Source organism: Oreochromis aureus, linkage group 23 (assembly GCF_013358895.1).
Source record: "Oreochromis aureus strain Israel breed Guangdong linkage group 23, ZZ_aureus, whole genome shotgun sequence".
Lineage (NCBI taxonomy): Eukaryota > Metazoa > Chordata > Actinopteri > Cichliformes > Cichlidae > Oreochromis > Oreochromis aureus.
Genome location: NC_052963.1, coordinates 4,892,806 through 4,910,878, shown reverse-complemented (window position 1 = coordinate 4,910,878; position 18,073 = coordinate 4,892,806). Strand labels below are relative to the sequence as shown.

Below are 18,073 nucleotides of genomic sequence, written 5' to 3'. Positions count from 1 at the left end.
GAGTAACGCAAGTCTTATTTACATAACTCAAATACTGTGGTAGACACAAGTTTGCTATGAGCTGTTTACTGTTAGCTTGTCACTTCCACAGCTGTTCTGTCACATTTCTTTTTATCTACTTAACCTTTATTTATATGGTAAATGGTCTGGTTCTTATATAGCGCTTTTCTACTCTATCTGAGCACTCAAAGTGCTTTACACAACATCATTGTGCACATTAGCACTTCCTTATCTATGCTGTTTTCTAAGTGCTTCCTATCTAATTAGATATCTCATTCTAATTCACACTCATTCATACTCCGATGGATGCATCAGAGTAACATGGGGTTAATATCTTGCCCAACTTGGCATGCAGGCTGGAGCAGGGCTGGGATCAAACCATCAGCCTTCCGGTTAGTAGGTGACCTGCTCTACACCTCCCATCTCTGTCAGTGTGTAAGCCAATCTAAAAAGAAAAAGCCAGGGTTTCCAGGGAGTTGCATGTAAACTGTGTGCAACTCATTACTACTTTTTAGTGACCAAACTAGGTTGACAGCTAACACACTGATTAGCTTTGAGAGCTCCTGCTTCCTTGTCCCTTTCCAATAAATCTTAATTAAATGAAATGATGTCGATTCCAAAAACAATACCTGGGGCAGGGGTCTGCAACCTTTTACACCCAAAGAGCCATTTGGGCCCAGTTTCCACGTAAAAGAAAACACTGGGAGCCGTAAATACTTTTTGACATCTAAAATGAAGATAACACTGTATATATTGTTTTTTATCTTTATGCTTTGTGTGAACAACTAAGGTGTGCTGCTTATGAAATCCATGAAGTGCTACAGAGAAAATTAAATTATATTTATGTAATCAACACATTTTGAACGCTTAAAGAAATATAACAAAGGCAAAGACACCAACCTGAACTAAAATGATGCATGTAGCAAACAAAAACTGTTGTGAGCCGCCACCCTTATATCGCCTTTGGGCTTTTGGAGCCTTGACCTGACTCTTAAAAAATAATTGGAAAAAAACACTATGCTGCTGAAAAATGAAAATAGTTATTTGCAAAATTTGCCTAAATATGTATTTTACCTGGTTAATGCGTGCGGCGGGGCGTGGTTTGCAGCGCCGCTGCAGGGGAGGCGGACGCACCTGAGCGACACCCGCAATCACGCCTCGCTGCCTTTACGTCTGCGCTATCTGTGCTGTTGTGTCGTTGGTGGTGTATGTCGGGCTGTGAGCTGAAAAGCTACAGCCGGCTGTATGTGTACAGCAACCGTGTGTTTAAAGTGCTCAATAAAGAGATGCTCAAAAGCATGCTCATGGAAACATCGTCGGGTCTGCCGTGATTTGTTTACAATGGGACTTCTGCTCCTGAACCTCTGCGCACAGAGTCCGCAAATCGGGGCTATACGAAGTCAGTTTACGCAGGACTGTAAGCTGTCATCTGTCAGGCGTGAACGGTGTTTGTCTTTAACATAGTTCACGGTGGAGAACAGCTGCTGACATAATGTGGATCCGAAGATCCATAATTGGCCTACCTGGGGTTGAAAGTCTCGATAAATGCACGGCGTTTCGGCGGGAATACCGGCTTCCGCGAGTGTGACTCTTATTTTGAGCGATGAAAAAATAATAGAGTATAATTTTATTTTTATATTTCAATATCACAATAATCTTCCAATTTAGAACTACGAGTTAAAAAGAACTAACATAAATAAAATACACAGCTAAATACTTCTAATTTATTTGCCCGAACCACGCGGAGCCGCACTATAAGGACTAAAGAGCCGCATGCGGCTTCGGAGCCGCAGGTTGCCGACCCCTGACCTGGGGGAACGGGGCGGGGGTTGGGACACAAACACAGACAGACAAGCTCAAAAAAAATTGTGGGGGCTAATGTGACTGATTAGAGCTAACATGTCCTGGCTGCTGGCAGAGAAAGTCCTAAGAGTAGGCACCAAGCTTCAACAAACAAATCTGAATTGCAGATAAATTGCACTCTGCTGCTCCCAGTGCAAACCGCTAGCTGTATATTAGGGTGTGGGTAATTTAGCATCCAGTTCCAACAGTTATTAGCTAGTGTCACTGTGGGATGGAAGCCATAACAAAAGACTTATGGCTCACAGAGACTTAGCTGGGAAAAAAATCTTTATGTTTATATACAAATAGAATGATAAATACAGGTAATCGGGCAGTTATAGGTCATTAAATCACATTAAAAAGTGATTATAAGATGTATGTTCCTATATTTGTTTGCATATGTGTAGGTCTTTGACTATGGGAGACACCGAGATTATGGAGATTCAACCTACACAGACGCAAAGACACTCACTTTCTTCCATTTCTCTGAAAAAGGTCATAGTGTCAGTGATTGGTTGAAAAGTCATCTTGAACACAAAAAGGGAGAGACAGCAGAGTTCACCATGAAGAAAAGCTGGGAAAAAAAACCCCAAACTTTTATAAAGTCATGGATGAAAAATGCAGACAAAAGCTTCAGTGAATATTCATCAGTGATTTTAACACTCAGTTTTACTTCAGCGTGTTCACAATTCCACAGCGAAAGAAATATTCTGCTCCCTAGAGTACGACACCAGGAAGCAGAATACAATTAAAAAATGTAAATCTTAAATCAAATTGAATTCAGAGAGGCAGAGGTCATATGCACGCAGGAAGGCAGTGGGAGTCAGTCTAGCAAAGAACAGGTGAAACACGTAAATCTAAAGGTCCACAAGGTCATACAGAAGAAAGCCAAGTAAACGACCAAAGTAAATGATACTTGGACTTATTGGAAAAAAGTGTGTCTCACAGAACACAGGTGAGACTAATCAGGGCAGGGTGTAAAGATATCAACATCACGAATACCAAAACTAAACAGGAAATGACTTGACGGAAACCCAGCAACTAGAAAGTAGTTCTTTGTATGTTACCAATTCTTTTCTACAAAAGAGGTTAAGCTAAAGGATCATTAACAGCACAACAAGAACAAGAGTCTCTGCAAAGCACTGCTATAAGTGCACTCATGCTGTGTATGCATTCATACAGTATGTAGTCACCATTTAGACTCTCTGTCTCTTGGCCAGCAGAAATCCTTTTTCTGCAATCAAGGCTTTTCTCCCCTGAATGACGGTGTACTCTAACTCGAGCTGAAACCTGACAAGCATCTGCTCGTGTCCAAAGAGAAAAAGATGTGGGGAAATGAAGAAAAACCTTGTTATGTCAGTGATTGTGCAGCCCTGAAGTGGGTCCTGATGAAGCTAATCATTATTGAAACATGAATATAATTTGTTAATCAGACTCTGCTTCACCTGCTAAAATATGAACTCACTCATTTGAAATCTCTTTCAACTCCCACCCCCCACTGATTCACTCTGAATCTTTATTGCTCCCTATCCATCTTCATCTTCCTTACCCTCTGCCTGCCCCTCCCATGCACTCTCGCAGTCCTCTCTTTCACAATATGGCCCCATGCTCGCTGAATGTAAATCATATTTCAGTCTCTTTCATCAGGCGCCTGGCTCTCTAAATGTTCACTGAGCAATTCCAACATCACCAAGCACTACTATTTATTGTCGACTTGCAAAGAGGCTTGGGATCTGTCTCTGTTTTCAGGCTCCCCCAAATATAAACTGAACCATGTAACTGACATAGGCTACATGCCTAGGTCATATTTTGGGGATTTAAGTCTATAATTATGTGAGCGAGTCACACAAGATCATGCAGATGAGCAAACTGACTGTTATATTAAAACTAGAGTCACCTAAGCTCAATGCATATGGGCTTTCTCAACAGTAGGTGGGCTGATTTTAATTTTGACTTCCTTGGTTGGTGATTTTAATCCAGTCTAGAGACTGTGTGTAAGGAAGGAATTTTCATCCCTCCTGGAGTAATAATTACAGACAAAATTACCTTCTGTTTTTCAGCAAACCCCCTTGCCCTCCTGTAATTTTAATTACATCCCAAAGGATGCATTTTAAAATGAGTAGGGGTTTTTGTTTGTTTATTTTTTCCTCCACAGATCTGTTCCTTCTTCCACATGATATCCATATGTTGTGAAATTTGGATTTTGTATGAATAGAAAAAAATATCTCGCCAGTCTATCAGAATCACTCCTGTAAACAAAATAAGAAGGCTTTGGGATGTTAGGTACAGTACATTAGTTACCACTTATTCAAAGGGACTCTTATGTTACTTGTTATTAATCTCTGTCTCTCTTCCACAGCATGTCTTTATCCTGTCTTCCTTCTCTCACCCAAACCGGTCGCAGCAGATGGCCCCACCCCTCCCTGAGCCTGGTTGTGCCAGAGGTTTCTTCCTGTTAAAAGGGAGTGTTTCCTTCCCACTGTCGCCAAAGTGCTTGCTCATAGGGGGTCATTTGATTGTTTGGTTTTTCTCTGTATGTATTATTGTAGGTTCTACCTTAAAATATAAAGCACCTTGAGATGACTGTTGTTGTGATTTGGCGCTGTATAAATAAAATTGAATTGAATTATGAACTGCTCATTGGCCATTCTAGTAGTGTGTAGTAGGGATAGTCTTCCGAGCCTTTTGATAGTGCTGAATGATTATTTGTTTGGCCACTTAAAAAGATATGACTATTTTTCTGATAGGGTTATTGCAATTGTAAAGATTAATGATGCATTTCTTCACTTCTTCACTTTCATATTGAGAGTTTAAATGAACATCTACCTTGGGGGTCGGCACGCTACACAGAATCCAAAAGACCATCAGGGTGTACAACCTCACCCCTGGCGCCGTTGCCCACCTCTCAATTTTAAATATATGTAGACATTGAGGGCTATCAGGAGGGGCTATGAGCTTACCTGCTGCTCTCTGGCAGGTAGCTCCATGCCCTCCTGGGTTTTAAATGCACCTTAGAACACACATGCATCAACACTACATATGAGTGGGCGGAGGGAGGTTTGGAGTCTTCACACACCCCCATTCTCTGCGGCCTGTTGGCCGTCCGATTGGGGTCTGGATTGTGGGGCCTCCCTGCTGCTGCTCAGTCGGGGCAGTCTGCTTCTCTCCACCCCAGGGGCAAGCGTACCTAGACCTGGGGCTTAGAGTACGTTTGGGGAGTGTGATTGTGTGTACAGTGTCTATTTATGTCTGTCTCCACGTTGGGTGAGTGTTGAGTAATTGCATATGAGAGCATGAGGGTGGGAATGGATGTTTGTATCTGTGTGTACCTGTATGTCTGTGTCTATATGTCAGGTTGGGTATCAGACGCCACCTCTCTAGGGACATCTCAGGCCCTCCAAGGTATGGAGGTCTATCTCCCCCCACCACTTCCCCTGCCAGTGGCAGACGCCCTCAGACATCGGTGCGTTGGTGGTTCTTTGTGTCCAGGGATGGGCGTCCAGGTACACACCGGCTCACTCCTTGGTGGCTGCTTGTCGGGGCCTGGAGCCTGGGGCTCGCTCGGGCCACTTCGGGCGTGGGGTGTCAGGCACAGCTGGCTGCCGGCGGAGCTCACGGGCATGTCACTGCAACCCCCCCTGGCTTCTGCTCCGTGGCTGCTGAGTGACCCCTCATCTGGGGCTCCCCTCAGCTCTTTCTGGGATAGTGGCGCGGCTGCCCCTCCGTTGGTCTTCCTTGGTCTCTTGTGCTCTGAGGGCCTCTGGATGTCTGGAGTCTTGATCTCCTCCATACCTGCTTCATGCCCTGGAGGACGGGGCTGTGGCCCCCCACACCCTCTAGCAGATCGTTACATGAAGGAACCTTTTAAATACAAGTGCGTTCATGCTCACAGGTGTACACACGGGTGCTCACACACACAAACTACACCCTTTTTGGCTCCTACCTCAAAGCACACTGTGCGCTGTCGATCTTACGTGCTGCACAATAATGTTTAATATTTAATATTTACTGTTATATTCGCATATATCATCGTGATGTTGTTTATTCTATTGCTCTCGTTTTCTTCTCCTTGTTTTCTTTTTTCTTTCTCAACAGGTGATCCAGGTGATTGATATATGTATTTTTTGTCTGCTTATTTTGTTGGTTTTTGTTTTTTGCCCTTTATCCCCGTCCCTCTTCCCCGCTGTTTTTCTTTCCCTCTTTCTTTCTCCCCTTTCTTTTCCCCAGTCAAGTCTGTCCCGTATTTAGCAAGTGAAAATAAAATAAAATAAACAATAAAAGGTGAATCAAATAGACCATTACGGCAAGGCTGGAATGGTCCATTTGGTAAAGTAAATCCGTTGGGCATCTTTCTTCGCCTTCAGACAATAATTCTGATGGCAAAAGAGCCAAACGGGACAGGCCAAAAAATAAATTAAAAAAAATGAACATCTACCAAATACAAGTCCAACACCTGGGCCCTGTTTCAGAAAGCCGGTTTAGAAAACTCAGAGTTAAAAATGATACTCAGGGTTGAGTAACCCCGAACTGTCCAACTCGGAATATTCGGTTTCAGAAAGGCTGATAACAATTAGTTCAATCAACGCGGAGTTGCTTTAACCCCAAGTTAAGCGCGCGCACGAGGATACATAAAGCCCTGATTAGTGGAGCACAGATTAAGCGAGTCACCATGGAGACGGAGGGAAAGAAGGCGCGGTCAATGTATTTTACAGCGCTTGAGGCCGAAATTCTGATGGCAGCATATGCCGATAACATGCAAATTTTTGCGGAAAAAAAGTAACACAGCCTCAGCTGCAAAAGAAAGGGAGCACGCATGGCAAAACATAGCCGACAGAGTCAATGCGTGAGTGTTAATTTAAACATTGATCTAGGGATTTCCACCCATTTAACACGTTATTTTATTATATTTCATTTTATTTTTATGTTATACATTTTATTTTGTGATGTGATGTGAGCACAGGTGCAACCCAGCAGGCCCCAAACGTTCCTGGCAGCAAGTAAAATGAAATATAAAAATATAGTCCAAACAGGTAAGGTGTAATTGCATTATGAGCCATAGTGCTTGGTCTGTTTGTCCTATGTAAATCAATTGCAGTTAGAGGCTACATTAATTTTCTTTCTGTAAGCACTTATTGAAATTATCTGAGCACATTACAAGTACATATTTGCTTACTCTGTATGCTCAAATGTGACCCGTTATAGCCAACAGAAAAAAGCGGAGGGCCGAAAAACAGGTGGGGTCCTCCACCACCACCACTCACAAAGGCTGAGCAGTTGGCCCTCAGCCAAAACAGTGGGCGCCCTGTGGCTGAAGGCATCTCTGCGGGGACATCCTCTGAGTCAATAACCCCGCAAGACACAAGTGCCTACATAAGAGGTAAATTACTATACTCCATTACTATAATGAAATAATTTGTTAGTTTGAAATGCTACAGGAACTATGTACCTGTACATTAATGCTGTGGAAAGACTTCCTGTTCACATAGTCTCCTTCATTTACTGAAGGAGCAATGATTGGAATGTGAGTGCCATCTATACAGCCAATCACGCCTGGGAACCCTGAAAATAAATGTAAAATTTAAGTAGTAGTTCAAGTATCACCACATCATGAATTAAGTTTTGTTCATCCTGATACCTGCAATTTTGTGGAATCCTCTTTGATAAATCTTGTGGGTCTATGACCGGGGAACACCACAAACGAGTACAGGAGACGTTTCAGTGCAACTGTAACATTCCTGACTGCCCGACAGACGGTAGCCTTGGAAACGTGTTCAGCGTCACCAATATTATACAGAAAGCTCCCGTTTGCAAAAAACCGAAGTGCAATACAAATAATATGTACAGAACTGAGAGAATGTCCGCGATGTGTCACATGAGCAATATAAGGCCTGAGGATGTTATTCAAATAAATTATAGATTGTGCTGACAAACGGTAACGTTCACACAGAAAATCATCAGGAAATGATAAAATGTCCAAACGCGCTCTAATCACTCTCTCCCGGCGGAGAGCTCTGCGGAGAATTTGGGCTTCAACATCTACTGGCTCTTCAAGGAAGGGGCACGCCATGTCTGACACTTCCTACAGTCAGGTTTCCGACAAAGAGGCGGAGAAGGTCAGGGTTAGTTGAAGTAAACCTGCTAGGGGGCAGGTTAGCTTCACGGAGTGTGTCGTCATAGTAACTCACTCAGAATTAATCTAAACTCGCTTTGTGAAACCGAAAACCCAGAGTTTTCGTTAACTCAGGGTATACTTACTCAGAGTTTGCACTAAACCGGCTTTCTGAAACAGGGCCCTGGAATCAATTCCAGATCCTTTATCTGCTTATCTGAAATAATGAGAGAACGAGCCTCACCTGGGCATGAAACCATTTGTCAGTCAACTATCCAATTATTTTTTTTAATTCTCTAAAAACTGAGCACTATCTTAAAAAAAATTTAATTATTTAAACCCTTTGAATTAAAGCTGAAATTCTGCCCTTTTGACATCAGTCGCTACCACAACCAGCTGTTTCTTTTTTACATGCATCAAAAATCCTGTTTTTTAAGAGTAACACTTTAATCAAACATTAGCACAAAGGTTGCATTATATAATAGTATCAACCTCTACAAGAAAAACAAAAACTCAAATAAAACCTGGGTTTTTTGAGATGAGATGAGATGAGATGAGATGAGATGGCATGAGATAGCCTTTATTTGTCAGTTGCAGTTGCCCACAACCGAGATGACAGACCTTGCCGACCGTACATACAATACACAAACATCACATTGGGGAGACAGGTAAGGCTAGGTAGCAAGGAAAAAAACATTGAAATGTGTAACACAAAAGGATAATCCAGGAATGTACAGATACCAACACACCATAACACAATAAAACACAGACAAGCAACATGGGAAAATATTCCAGTGTGTACCGCTGGATCTGGGAGCGCTGCAATCTTCGATTGCGGCTCCAGCTGATCCGCTGTTCACATCGGATGGGAGGTAAGCATGGGAGGAGGCGTTGGATTCGGGGGAGGGAGGGTGATAGTGAGGGCGTATAAGTATCGTGCGTGTGCACTTTTTGAGGTTACAGGGTCCTCCAACAGATGGAGTGTCCTACTTGTTTTATACACTTGTGCATATTTATATTTTTTGAAAGTAGGGGAGAGCGGGGTAAGTTGTCACACTTTTCACACTGACTAACTTTTACTGAGCACCATACATCACAACGTAATAAATGTTTCACCAAATGAAAGAAGGAAGTCTCGGGCACATATGATGTATTCATTACATTTTCATATCATATCTCATTACGGAGTTGTAGACTGTTGAATGGAGAATGTGCACTTGTGACAATTTGCCCCATCGGCAGGTAAGTTGTCACACTAGATTATCTTAAAATAAGAACACAAATACTTAATTGTGATTATTGATTTTAATTGTTAAATTCAAACCAAAACTGGAAATTTGAACAATTATGCCAAGAGAATTTGGAAAAAAACAATTATTTCAATCCAATACACATTTTAATCAAAACATTAAGTAGAAAGAAAACTTTAGTTTGAACTTTAAACTCAAATGTTCTCTGGCTTGCACATAAATCCATCATAACTGAATGGAATGCTGCAAATAACTTGCTTTACTTAACATGTTTATCCTCTGAACAAAACAGATGCCCTATTTCTGATTAATCAGACTCAACTTCAGAGTCACAATTCTGGCACACATAAATTGCCTGGCCTGAGGTGCAAGCATCATGGGCCCATTTGTTGCATTTTACGCATTTTACCCAGGTCTCTTTTGGACGACTGTTTGAAAATGGCTCCACACAGACAAGGCAGAAGCACTCTTCATCATCTGATGATGACTCTTGAATTATTTTTCTTCTTTTAGCTGCGTTGTTCTTAGGTTCATAGGTCCAGATGTTTTCCCCCCTCGCATCCCTCTCTTTTGAAACAGCTTTTTGCTAGATTCAGCCTTATTCTTTTCTTTTTCTAGTTGCTGCTTCACTGGCGTGTCGGTTAGAATTGCTGATTTGCGTCGCTTTCTTCCTTTGCTGGATGGTTTTCGCAGCCAGCTTTTGGATATGGCCGGATGTCCTCTGGAGTTGGTAGTCCGCTGTCAGTAATTGCAGTGCTGGGTAAGGGTGAGCTCGTGATAGAGATGGTGCTGGAGCTTGGCAGTTCAGAGTTGGTGCCGGGGCCTAGCAGTGCAGAGTTGGTGCTGGGGCCTGGCAGTGCAGAGGTAGTGCTGGGGCCTGGCAGGTCAGAGTTGGTGCTGGGGCCTGGCAGGGCAGGGTCCGGAATAGGGCGATCTGTGACGTAGGATGGTGCAAACTCGGCTTCCAGAAATACATTTCTGTTGTAAGGTTGAATCCCAGCCACCCTAAAACCAGCCTGAATGTTCAATGGGGTTGCAGCCAGAGGATATGCAATTGCCACAATCCCAGGAATGTCATAAATAGACATTGTCTTCCCAGGGTTGTTCCTCATCCAGGCATCACACGTGCTGTTGATGTGCCTCTTTAGTGGCCCGTAGACAGACCTGTCTAATGGTTGGAGCCGATGTGAGCAGTGGGGGGAATGACAGCATGATTATGCCATTTTCTTTGGCATAATTGAGTCCATCAATGGACAGATGAGACTCGTGGTTGTCCAAAAGGAGTAAACAGGGCTTCTCCTTTGAACACTTTGTATGTTCATTGAAATGTTGCAGGAAGTCAACAAAGTGTGTGTCTTTCATCCATCCAGAGGAATTTGCCCCTCCTTTGCTGCCGGGTGGCCCGTTGATCAGGAAATGGTCACGGAAGTGGACACGCGGGAAAATAAAGTATGGAGGTAAACTATTCCCTATGGCTGAGACAGCACAGGCCAGTGTGACAAGGGTTCCCCTTTCAGCAGAGGTCAATGACCCTACTTGTTTGAATCCACGTCTGGCCAACACTTTGTCTGGTTTATGTACAGTGGTGACCCCAGTTTCATCAACATTCCAAATGTCTCCTGGTCCAAACTCATATTTGCATAACACTTTCTCTAAGTTGTCAAAGAAAGCATTGACATTCTCTCTGTTGAAGCTACTTGCCCTGGCAAGGCTAGTTGCTTCTGGCTTTCTCAGTGACAATGTTGTATGCCGCTTTAAAAAGCCTGTAAACCACTCTTTGCTGGCCTTTTCTTTTTCTGCCCACAAAGGCACAAACTTCAGTTCGTGTGCCACAGCAAACTGGTAGGCAAGCTTTCTGACCTCACTTGGTGACAGACCAAAATAAATGTCAGCTGACCTAGTAATATACTCAACAAGCTGCTTTTCCAAATCAGGGGAAAAAATCTTCCTTGGCGTTGTATAACCAACCATTGTTGTTGGCATGGCTGTCTGACTTTCAATTTCTTCTCTGGTAATCTTTTGACAATACCGAGTTAGAGTACGGTAATTTATGTCAAAATCCTTTGCTGTACTTCTGATTGATTTGTTCTGCATCTTTACCTGCCTGACTGCCTTTAACATAATGTCAGGTGGTGTTCTGCCACGCTCTGTCTTTCGTTGATAATTTCGAACCATCTTACTTTCTTCCTTCCTTCCTTAATTCCTGCCTCTCCTTCCTTTCTTCAAAAACCTTATTACAAATACAAATGAATTAGCCTACAATATCACAATTTTTTGGAGCATATATTTGTACTGGGGCAAGTTGTCACATGTGACGACTTGCCCCAAAGTTAATGAGACAACTTGTCCCAAACTGACATTTATGCTAATTTTGGCTAAATGTCAGGGTTAGCTCAACATAGCACATCAGCTGAAGTATCAAAAGACACGTTAATGTCTCCTCTATTTTGTGTAAAATAATAATTTGTAACATCTATACCTAACAAAGTTGTACTGAAGAAAATTTAAAGTGATTAATTTTTCCTTTTAGGTCAAAAAAATAAAAAAGATGTGCTCACCTCAGATTAGAGCAGTCTTGACCACATGTGAACAGGAGGTTGACTATAGAAGAAGAAGTCACACAAAGTGGCTATTTCATTTTTGAGATAGAGCCTCTAGTGTTGGAGTTAAGAACATTGTGACAACCTACCCGTGTGACAACTTACCCCGCTCTCCCCTAAGTAAAAAAAATGAGTTTCCCTTTCAACTAACAGAAGATATACTGATGATAAACTTCTACTACTTGTAAGCATGGCCATGTTTGCCATTATATTTATCGTTTATATTTTCCAATCAAAGATCTCGTGTGACTAAGTCTAGATTTACAGGGCTGCTAGCATGGCTATGGCTTAACTGTAACCTCCTCTTTATTCTCTGCATTTTCAATGCTCTACTCAAAAGGTTTACAACCACCTAATTTGCATTGTGCGCCTTATCTCAGGAGCACTTCCCCTTTTGTTTCGCTATGGCAACGACGACTGGCACACACGGGGGTATGTGCAGTGGTGCCCTTGCAATGCCACACTGAATGATTCAAAGAATGAGCCTTGAGGTCTTGGACTAACTGTTTAACACACATGCTTTTGTGGGGCTGTGCATATAATACTGGTTTAGAAAAAAAGACCATGTGAGTCACACAAAATTTGTATGGAAAAAACAGAGAACTGGAGATATGCATTCATTTCCCACACATGGAAATTGATTATCATACATTGGAAATGTGCATATGGTACAGTACCTATAGAAACAACCTTAACAACCACAGACTTAAATAAACAGAAGATTTTATATTTGTACACTCCACAAACAACGGAACGGAAGGAAAAAGACTCCTTTGAGTCAAATAAAGCAGAGCGATTTAGAGCTTCTGTTTGGTAGCGTGTGACTATTCTCACAACCAAGGAGACAAGCAACAAACCTTCATCATCATGCAGCAAGACTAGCAACTCACACACACACGCCTGTGATGCCAGTTCCATTAAAAGATTTGAATCAGAGACAAAATAGATGCCTGGTAAAGTGTTAATGGAATTTTTACGAGCCCAATGCACTTGATAAAGACGCTAGCGTCCTCATCAAGTCTGGATTGATTTCTTGCAGGGACGCGTTGTGGCTCTTAGTTTTTTTAATATTTAATTAAGTGTGTTTAGGTATGGTGGTGCATATTGATTGATCTCGTCTTTTTATTTTGTGGAAAATGGTTCACAATTAAGCAAAAAGCGGTCTCATTTTTCAGCTTTCAGCATGTCATCTGGCACTTTACAATGGGATTCCTAAGTGTGACAGAGTGGCAAAATCCCACTCACTTAAAAGCAGGCAAAAGACGACTTTAAAAAAGCAGCACAAATGAACTATATGAAAAGCCTAACGCATTGCTCTTTTTGCTGCCTTTCATATCAAACACTGTTTGAATACAGGTCTTTCGTCAAGAGCATATCGTGAAAGGTTTAGAGAAAATATTTCCAACTATCGCTTGAATCAGTCCAAATGTCTGAAAGTGAGTCAGTGACAGTGATGATTTAGGTTATGAAAATAAACTGGGGGAACATTCCAGACCTCTTGTGCCGCTGTCCGAATTTATGTAGACACAGTTTGAGCCAGAAACCAGAGACCATGAGACCTCTGCCTAAAAAAGCTTAAACGACTCTCTATCTTTAACCATGTTATCCTGTTACCCAGCTGTGACCAGGATTATACCATAGTATGAAATCCTTTTAAACTCTGTTATGTTGGGTTTAAAATCCACCAGACGCATCAGAATTAAATGTTTCACCGTTTATGTAAATCCTGATAATCTGACAGCCTTAGACAAATAAAAAGGCCATTTTAAGACATCTTCTGGGCTTAGGAATCAACTGTAATTAGCATAGGTGATTAGCAATTGTCTCACTGTGATAACTTCCTGATTAAGACCATATTATTTATCTTCCTTCGCACACAGTTTGACCTATACGGTGACTGTTGTGAACATCAGCTTACCTCCTCAGTCCAACAGATATTACACTGCCACCCACTGGCAAACAGCGGCCATCGCATAATGAATGAGCACCAACTCATGGCATTAACGCCAGAAAGCCATGTGTATACATTTTAACCATCCAGTGTCCTGGTCAGTGGCCTACATTTGTGCATATATACAGAGCCCATTCAAGCTTAAAAGAGTTGAACATGACACTGCACCACTACATCTGTTTAAAGCATGTGTTTATTGTTCCTTGTGTGCACAGTCATGACCAGAAGGGCAGGCAGATGTTGTAAACGCAAGCCAGTATCCCACGCATACTACACAACTACAAAATAACATACTCCTTGCACAATAACACCTTACATCCTTTCAAATCCACGATTGTTGCGAACAATCCTCTCAGTCCTCTCTCCCGATCAACACTGTGGATTCTGGCCACAGCTGAGCGACCACCCGGGAATCCATCACACATTGCTTTTGCTGACCATCGAATGGCATTGTGCTGTTTAAATAAATGAAATGGAGCACAGATAGAAACATGCTGTGCATCATCAAATATGAAGCACGACAATACAGATAAGCTGGAGATGAGGTCAGGTTTTATAGCCAGCCGGTTGCAGAGTGCTAGTCCTCACTCTCTCTGTGAATCTGGGAATACTGCCCATATGCTCCACTGACACTGACTACAGGCTTGTTTTTTTTTCTTTCTAAGGAGCTGACTATGAGCACTCATGATACAGTGCCAAGATACAGCATGTGTAGCAGTGCCAGCTTACGACACACAGACTTTTGACCAGCTGTACAGATTGTTATCTAAAAAGAATATAAATAACTGATCTATTTTTGTTTTCTTAGAGAGACACACGTAAGAGAGAAATACTTTTGAGTATATATAAAAAACAACCAACTCATCATTAGAAGACTTGAGTCTGATAGAAAGTTTTGCAAGGTGGTAAGCTGATTAGTTAAGAAACAAAGAAAGGCAAAGGTGACTGTTTCCCAGAAGCATTATGGTAGCAGTCTTTACTGGAAGTAGACTGTAAGTACAGTAGTAAAATACGCAAAACTCTGTACTGACATTTTAAGCTAGTTAACAAAATGACAGTAAATTTAAAAGAAAAGTACAGTTTCCCCTCCTGCTTTGTGATACTGCAAATGAATGTAGTGATTATGTTTAAAAATGACTTCTGCTTTGGTCTACACTGAAAAAATACTTCTCTCTTTGGCTGCTGAATGCTAATGTTAGCTAGTAGCTATTAACAAAAACAATATCCTGCTACAGATGTAAAACACGCTAATATAGACATAAGCATAACTGAAGCAGTAATGCTACATGCTACATACAGCTTTGTATGGATAAAGAAAAGCAAGCATGTGTCTCTTCATGTTTGCCACTACAAGTCACTTCTCTCACCTTACAAAGAGTCATTTAACGCCTTGTTTACAGAAAAACTCTTTGCTCAAACAGCTTTACTAAACCAAATACTACAAGACTGACTGATAACACTGAGAACACATGTATCAACATTTCTTTGTGTATCAAAGCCTAGCACCATTTTCCTAATGGTGAGATAACAAAGTTTTATACATGGGAAACTGAAATGCAAGAGCCAAAATAAAGCCAAAGTGTAGGTGTTAATTCCTGAGATTGTTAGAGGTCAGATAAGTGTAGTCCAAACCGCTCTGATTAAGAAAAATTAGAATATACTAAAAGCTAAACTAAAAAGCAAAAGAAAACGTCTGAAGATGCTATGGTTAAATCTTGACTTTAGTGATGTACCTCATTAGTCACAGACATAAAATGTTTTCATCTCAGGAGCCAGGTGTGAATTCTGATGGACCCACCTCTCTCCTCTCTTTGTCTCTTCTCAGTCTAACACAGAAGCTTCACGCTGCTTCCAGCAACAGCCGACATACCAATTACAGGGTTATTTTTAAAATCCTGCTTAACCATAAAGCCCCCCAAAATAGGTCTTAAATAACAGGGTGTCAAATATCAGTGCATCTCCGCCACCACTCAGCACCGTTGTATACTTAAAACTACATGGTCCATAATTCATCAGCTGTTTTGGATTTTGTTGCCTTTTATTTTATGCGTTTGGAATAATTTAAGGGGTTTGAATTGGTCTCTCAACCACATTAGGAACAAAAAAAGTAGGTCATCTGGGCCTTTTTGTGCCATCATCAGACATTTGGTAAATGGGAGCTTGTCTCATAATGGAACACTTCAATTCCAATAGACTTAGATTTTCCCTTCAGAGAAGCCAGCTTGGATGGAAAAACAAAGCTAGGGAGAGAAGGCCGTCCCCCTCTCGGGTAAGGAGACGTGTCCTATAAGCATTTTCTTCCAGAATCAACAAAGTGATGGAAAACTCCAAACTGCCGGCAAGATAACTGTACTAAAGTAAATAGAGAGATAAACAGCGATGTGTGTTTTCTTTCCCATTATATCCAAAAATAAGTCACCAGTAAAGGTCAGCCCCTGCCAATACATAAAGAAAGAGAGCTACAGTCTGCAGCAGTGAAATCTGCATAGTGTACACTTTCACTCCTCGTAAACTTGATGGCTTTTGCCTGAAGCATGACTTCACAGTCATGCTACCACTACTGACTTTACATTTTTCTGAAGGTTGCAAGAGATTTTCAATTTGTTCAAATGCACATTGCATTAAAGCCATCCATCTACCTGACACACTCAGCAAAAAGTGGCAGTTACCTATGCCACTCATTTCCCCTGGAGAAATATGGATGTCACTGCTCACAAAAGTGCAGTTCACATTGAAATATAAAGACAAAACTTTACAGTCAAAGTACTTACTGTGTTTGCTACAGCGGGCTTCTCAAACATCCTCTTCAGGCTATCGAGCGGGATGTCAAACCTCTCAATCCTCTTAGTAGCCTGTAGGTCCTCTCTGAGCACCGGATCATCTGATGCTTCTACCTGTAGCCCAGAGGGACTCTGAGAAACGGAGCCCAAGGTCACACTCGCCTCCTCCTCTCTATTTCCTGATTGAATTTCCATTGTTGTTAAGAAACCGTACACCCCCACTACCTCTTTTCTCTTCAGGCTGATGCTCTGAGGGGAAGTCTATTGTGTCAGGTGAATCAGGAAGCGAGGGAGGTATGAGAGGATGAGGGACAGAGATGAGATGTTACTCAAGTCCCTCTCTGTCTAGAGAGCGCTCTGGGTTGGGCACAGTAAGAGGCTCGAGGAAGGAGGAGGAGAATAGCAAAAGTTCACAGGGAAAGTTTTTCCTTTCTCCTCTGCCCTCGAATCACTCATGCTCACAGAAGACAAGGTAAAGTCACATGTTTACAAAAAAGAGAAGCTGTCTGCCTGAGAATAAAGAAGCGGGAAATGGGACAGGGAACCCTAACCTTCTGTTAAGTTCCCTCTTTAACAGCTTAAAATATATAGTTAATAATGGTTAAAGAGCTTAATGCTTCCTTAATTATATTCATAATAGTACCTTTACATTATATTTAGATACATTTTATGGCAAATGTATCATTTCACTCATGTTGATTGTACATATAAAACAGACTTTTGTGTAAGGCAAAGATGTACAGCTAAACCATTTGTGCTGTTTCAGCTTCTGTGTTCTGGTGTTTTGGATGCTATCACAGTAAATGTTAGAAACCACTCCTGTGCTTTTCCAGGACTCACATTTGCCATCTGTCATGAAGTGCATTTTGTCATCAAGGAGGTCCGGCTAGAGATTTCTGTGGAAATGCATAAATCCATGTAGCTACATTTAGCAACTTAATTTCTCTTACACTTGTTCATTTCTGTAGTTGTGCACTACTACTAATTAAATATGAACGGTCCAATTGTGAAAACCTGAAAACTGACTGTGGGTTTTCACAAAACTTGCAGCTGCTGCAAATGCATTTTAGAAACTCCTCCAAAATAAAAGCTTCCTGGAATTACATGAGGGTTCCAGGTAGGTTTGCTCCTGGGATATTTGTTTCACAATCCTTCAGATTTCTCACTGGTCACTCAAGTCACTGATTCAAATTTTATGCTCATGCTAATAATTGAGAAGCACATGCTCCGGCTGGCCTCAAGTCACCTGTTGATGGTTAAACTGTAATATCTGTTTTTTCTATGAAATACAGAATGTGTGAATGTGGGTAATAAAGCTTTGGGTTTACTGTAATATGTAATGCTAACTTGGCCCACAGTGCATATAAAGTATATTTTCTTGAGATGTGCAATAAGAGCGGTTTTCCCACCATCCTATATTTCTGTTTATTTTTTTTAAGATACCTAACTGAACACGTCAGCATAGAGACACACAAAGGTTGCACATGATATCATCATGATGACAAGAAGCCTGAACTAACAAATGTTCTAACACTGAGCTG

The 18,073-nt window shown here is 41.6% G+C and overlaps 1 protein-coding gene across 1 annotated transcript in view; it reads right to left on the bottom strand.

Annotated features, from left to right (window-relative positions):
• The window catches only part of xirp2a (xin actin binding repeat containing 2a), a 75,198-nt gene extending 58,343 nt beyond the window's left edge, over positions 1 to 16,855 (bottom strand). Inside the window, exon 1 of the mRNA XM_031740760.2 lies at positions 16,524 to 16,855. Coding sequence (XP_031596620.2) covers positions 16,524 to 16,727 — 204 coding nt within the window. The 5' untranslated portion in view covers positions 16,728 to 16,855. The remainder of the gene's footprint in view (positions 1 to 16,523) is intronic.
• Positions 16,856 to 18,073: the final 1,218 nt, after the last annotated feature.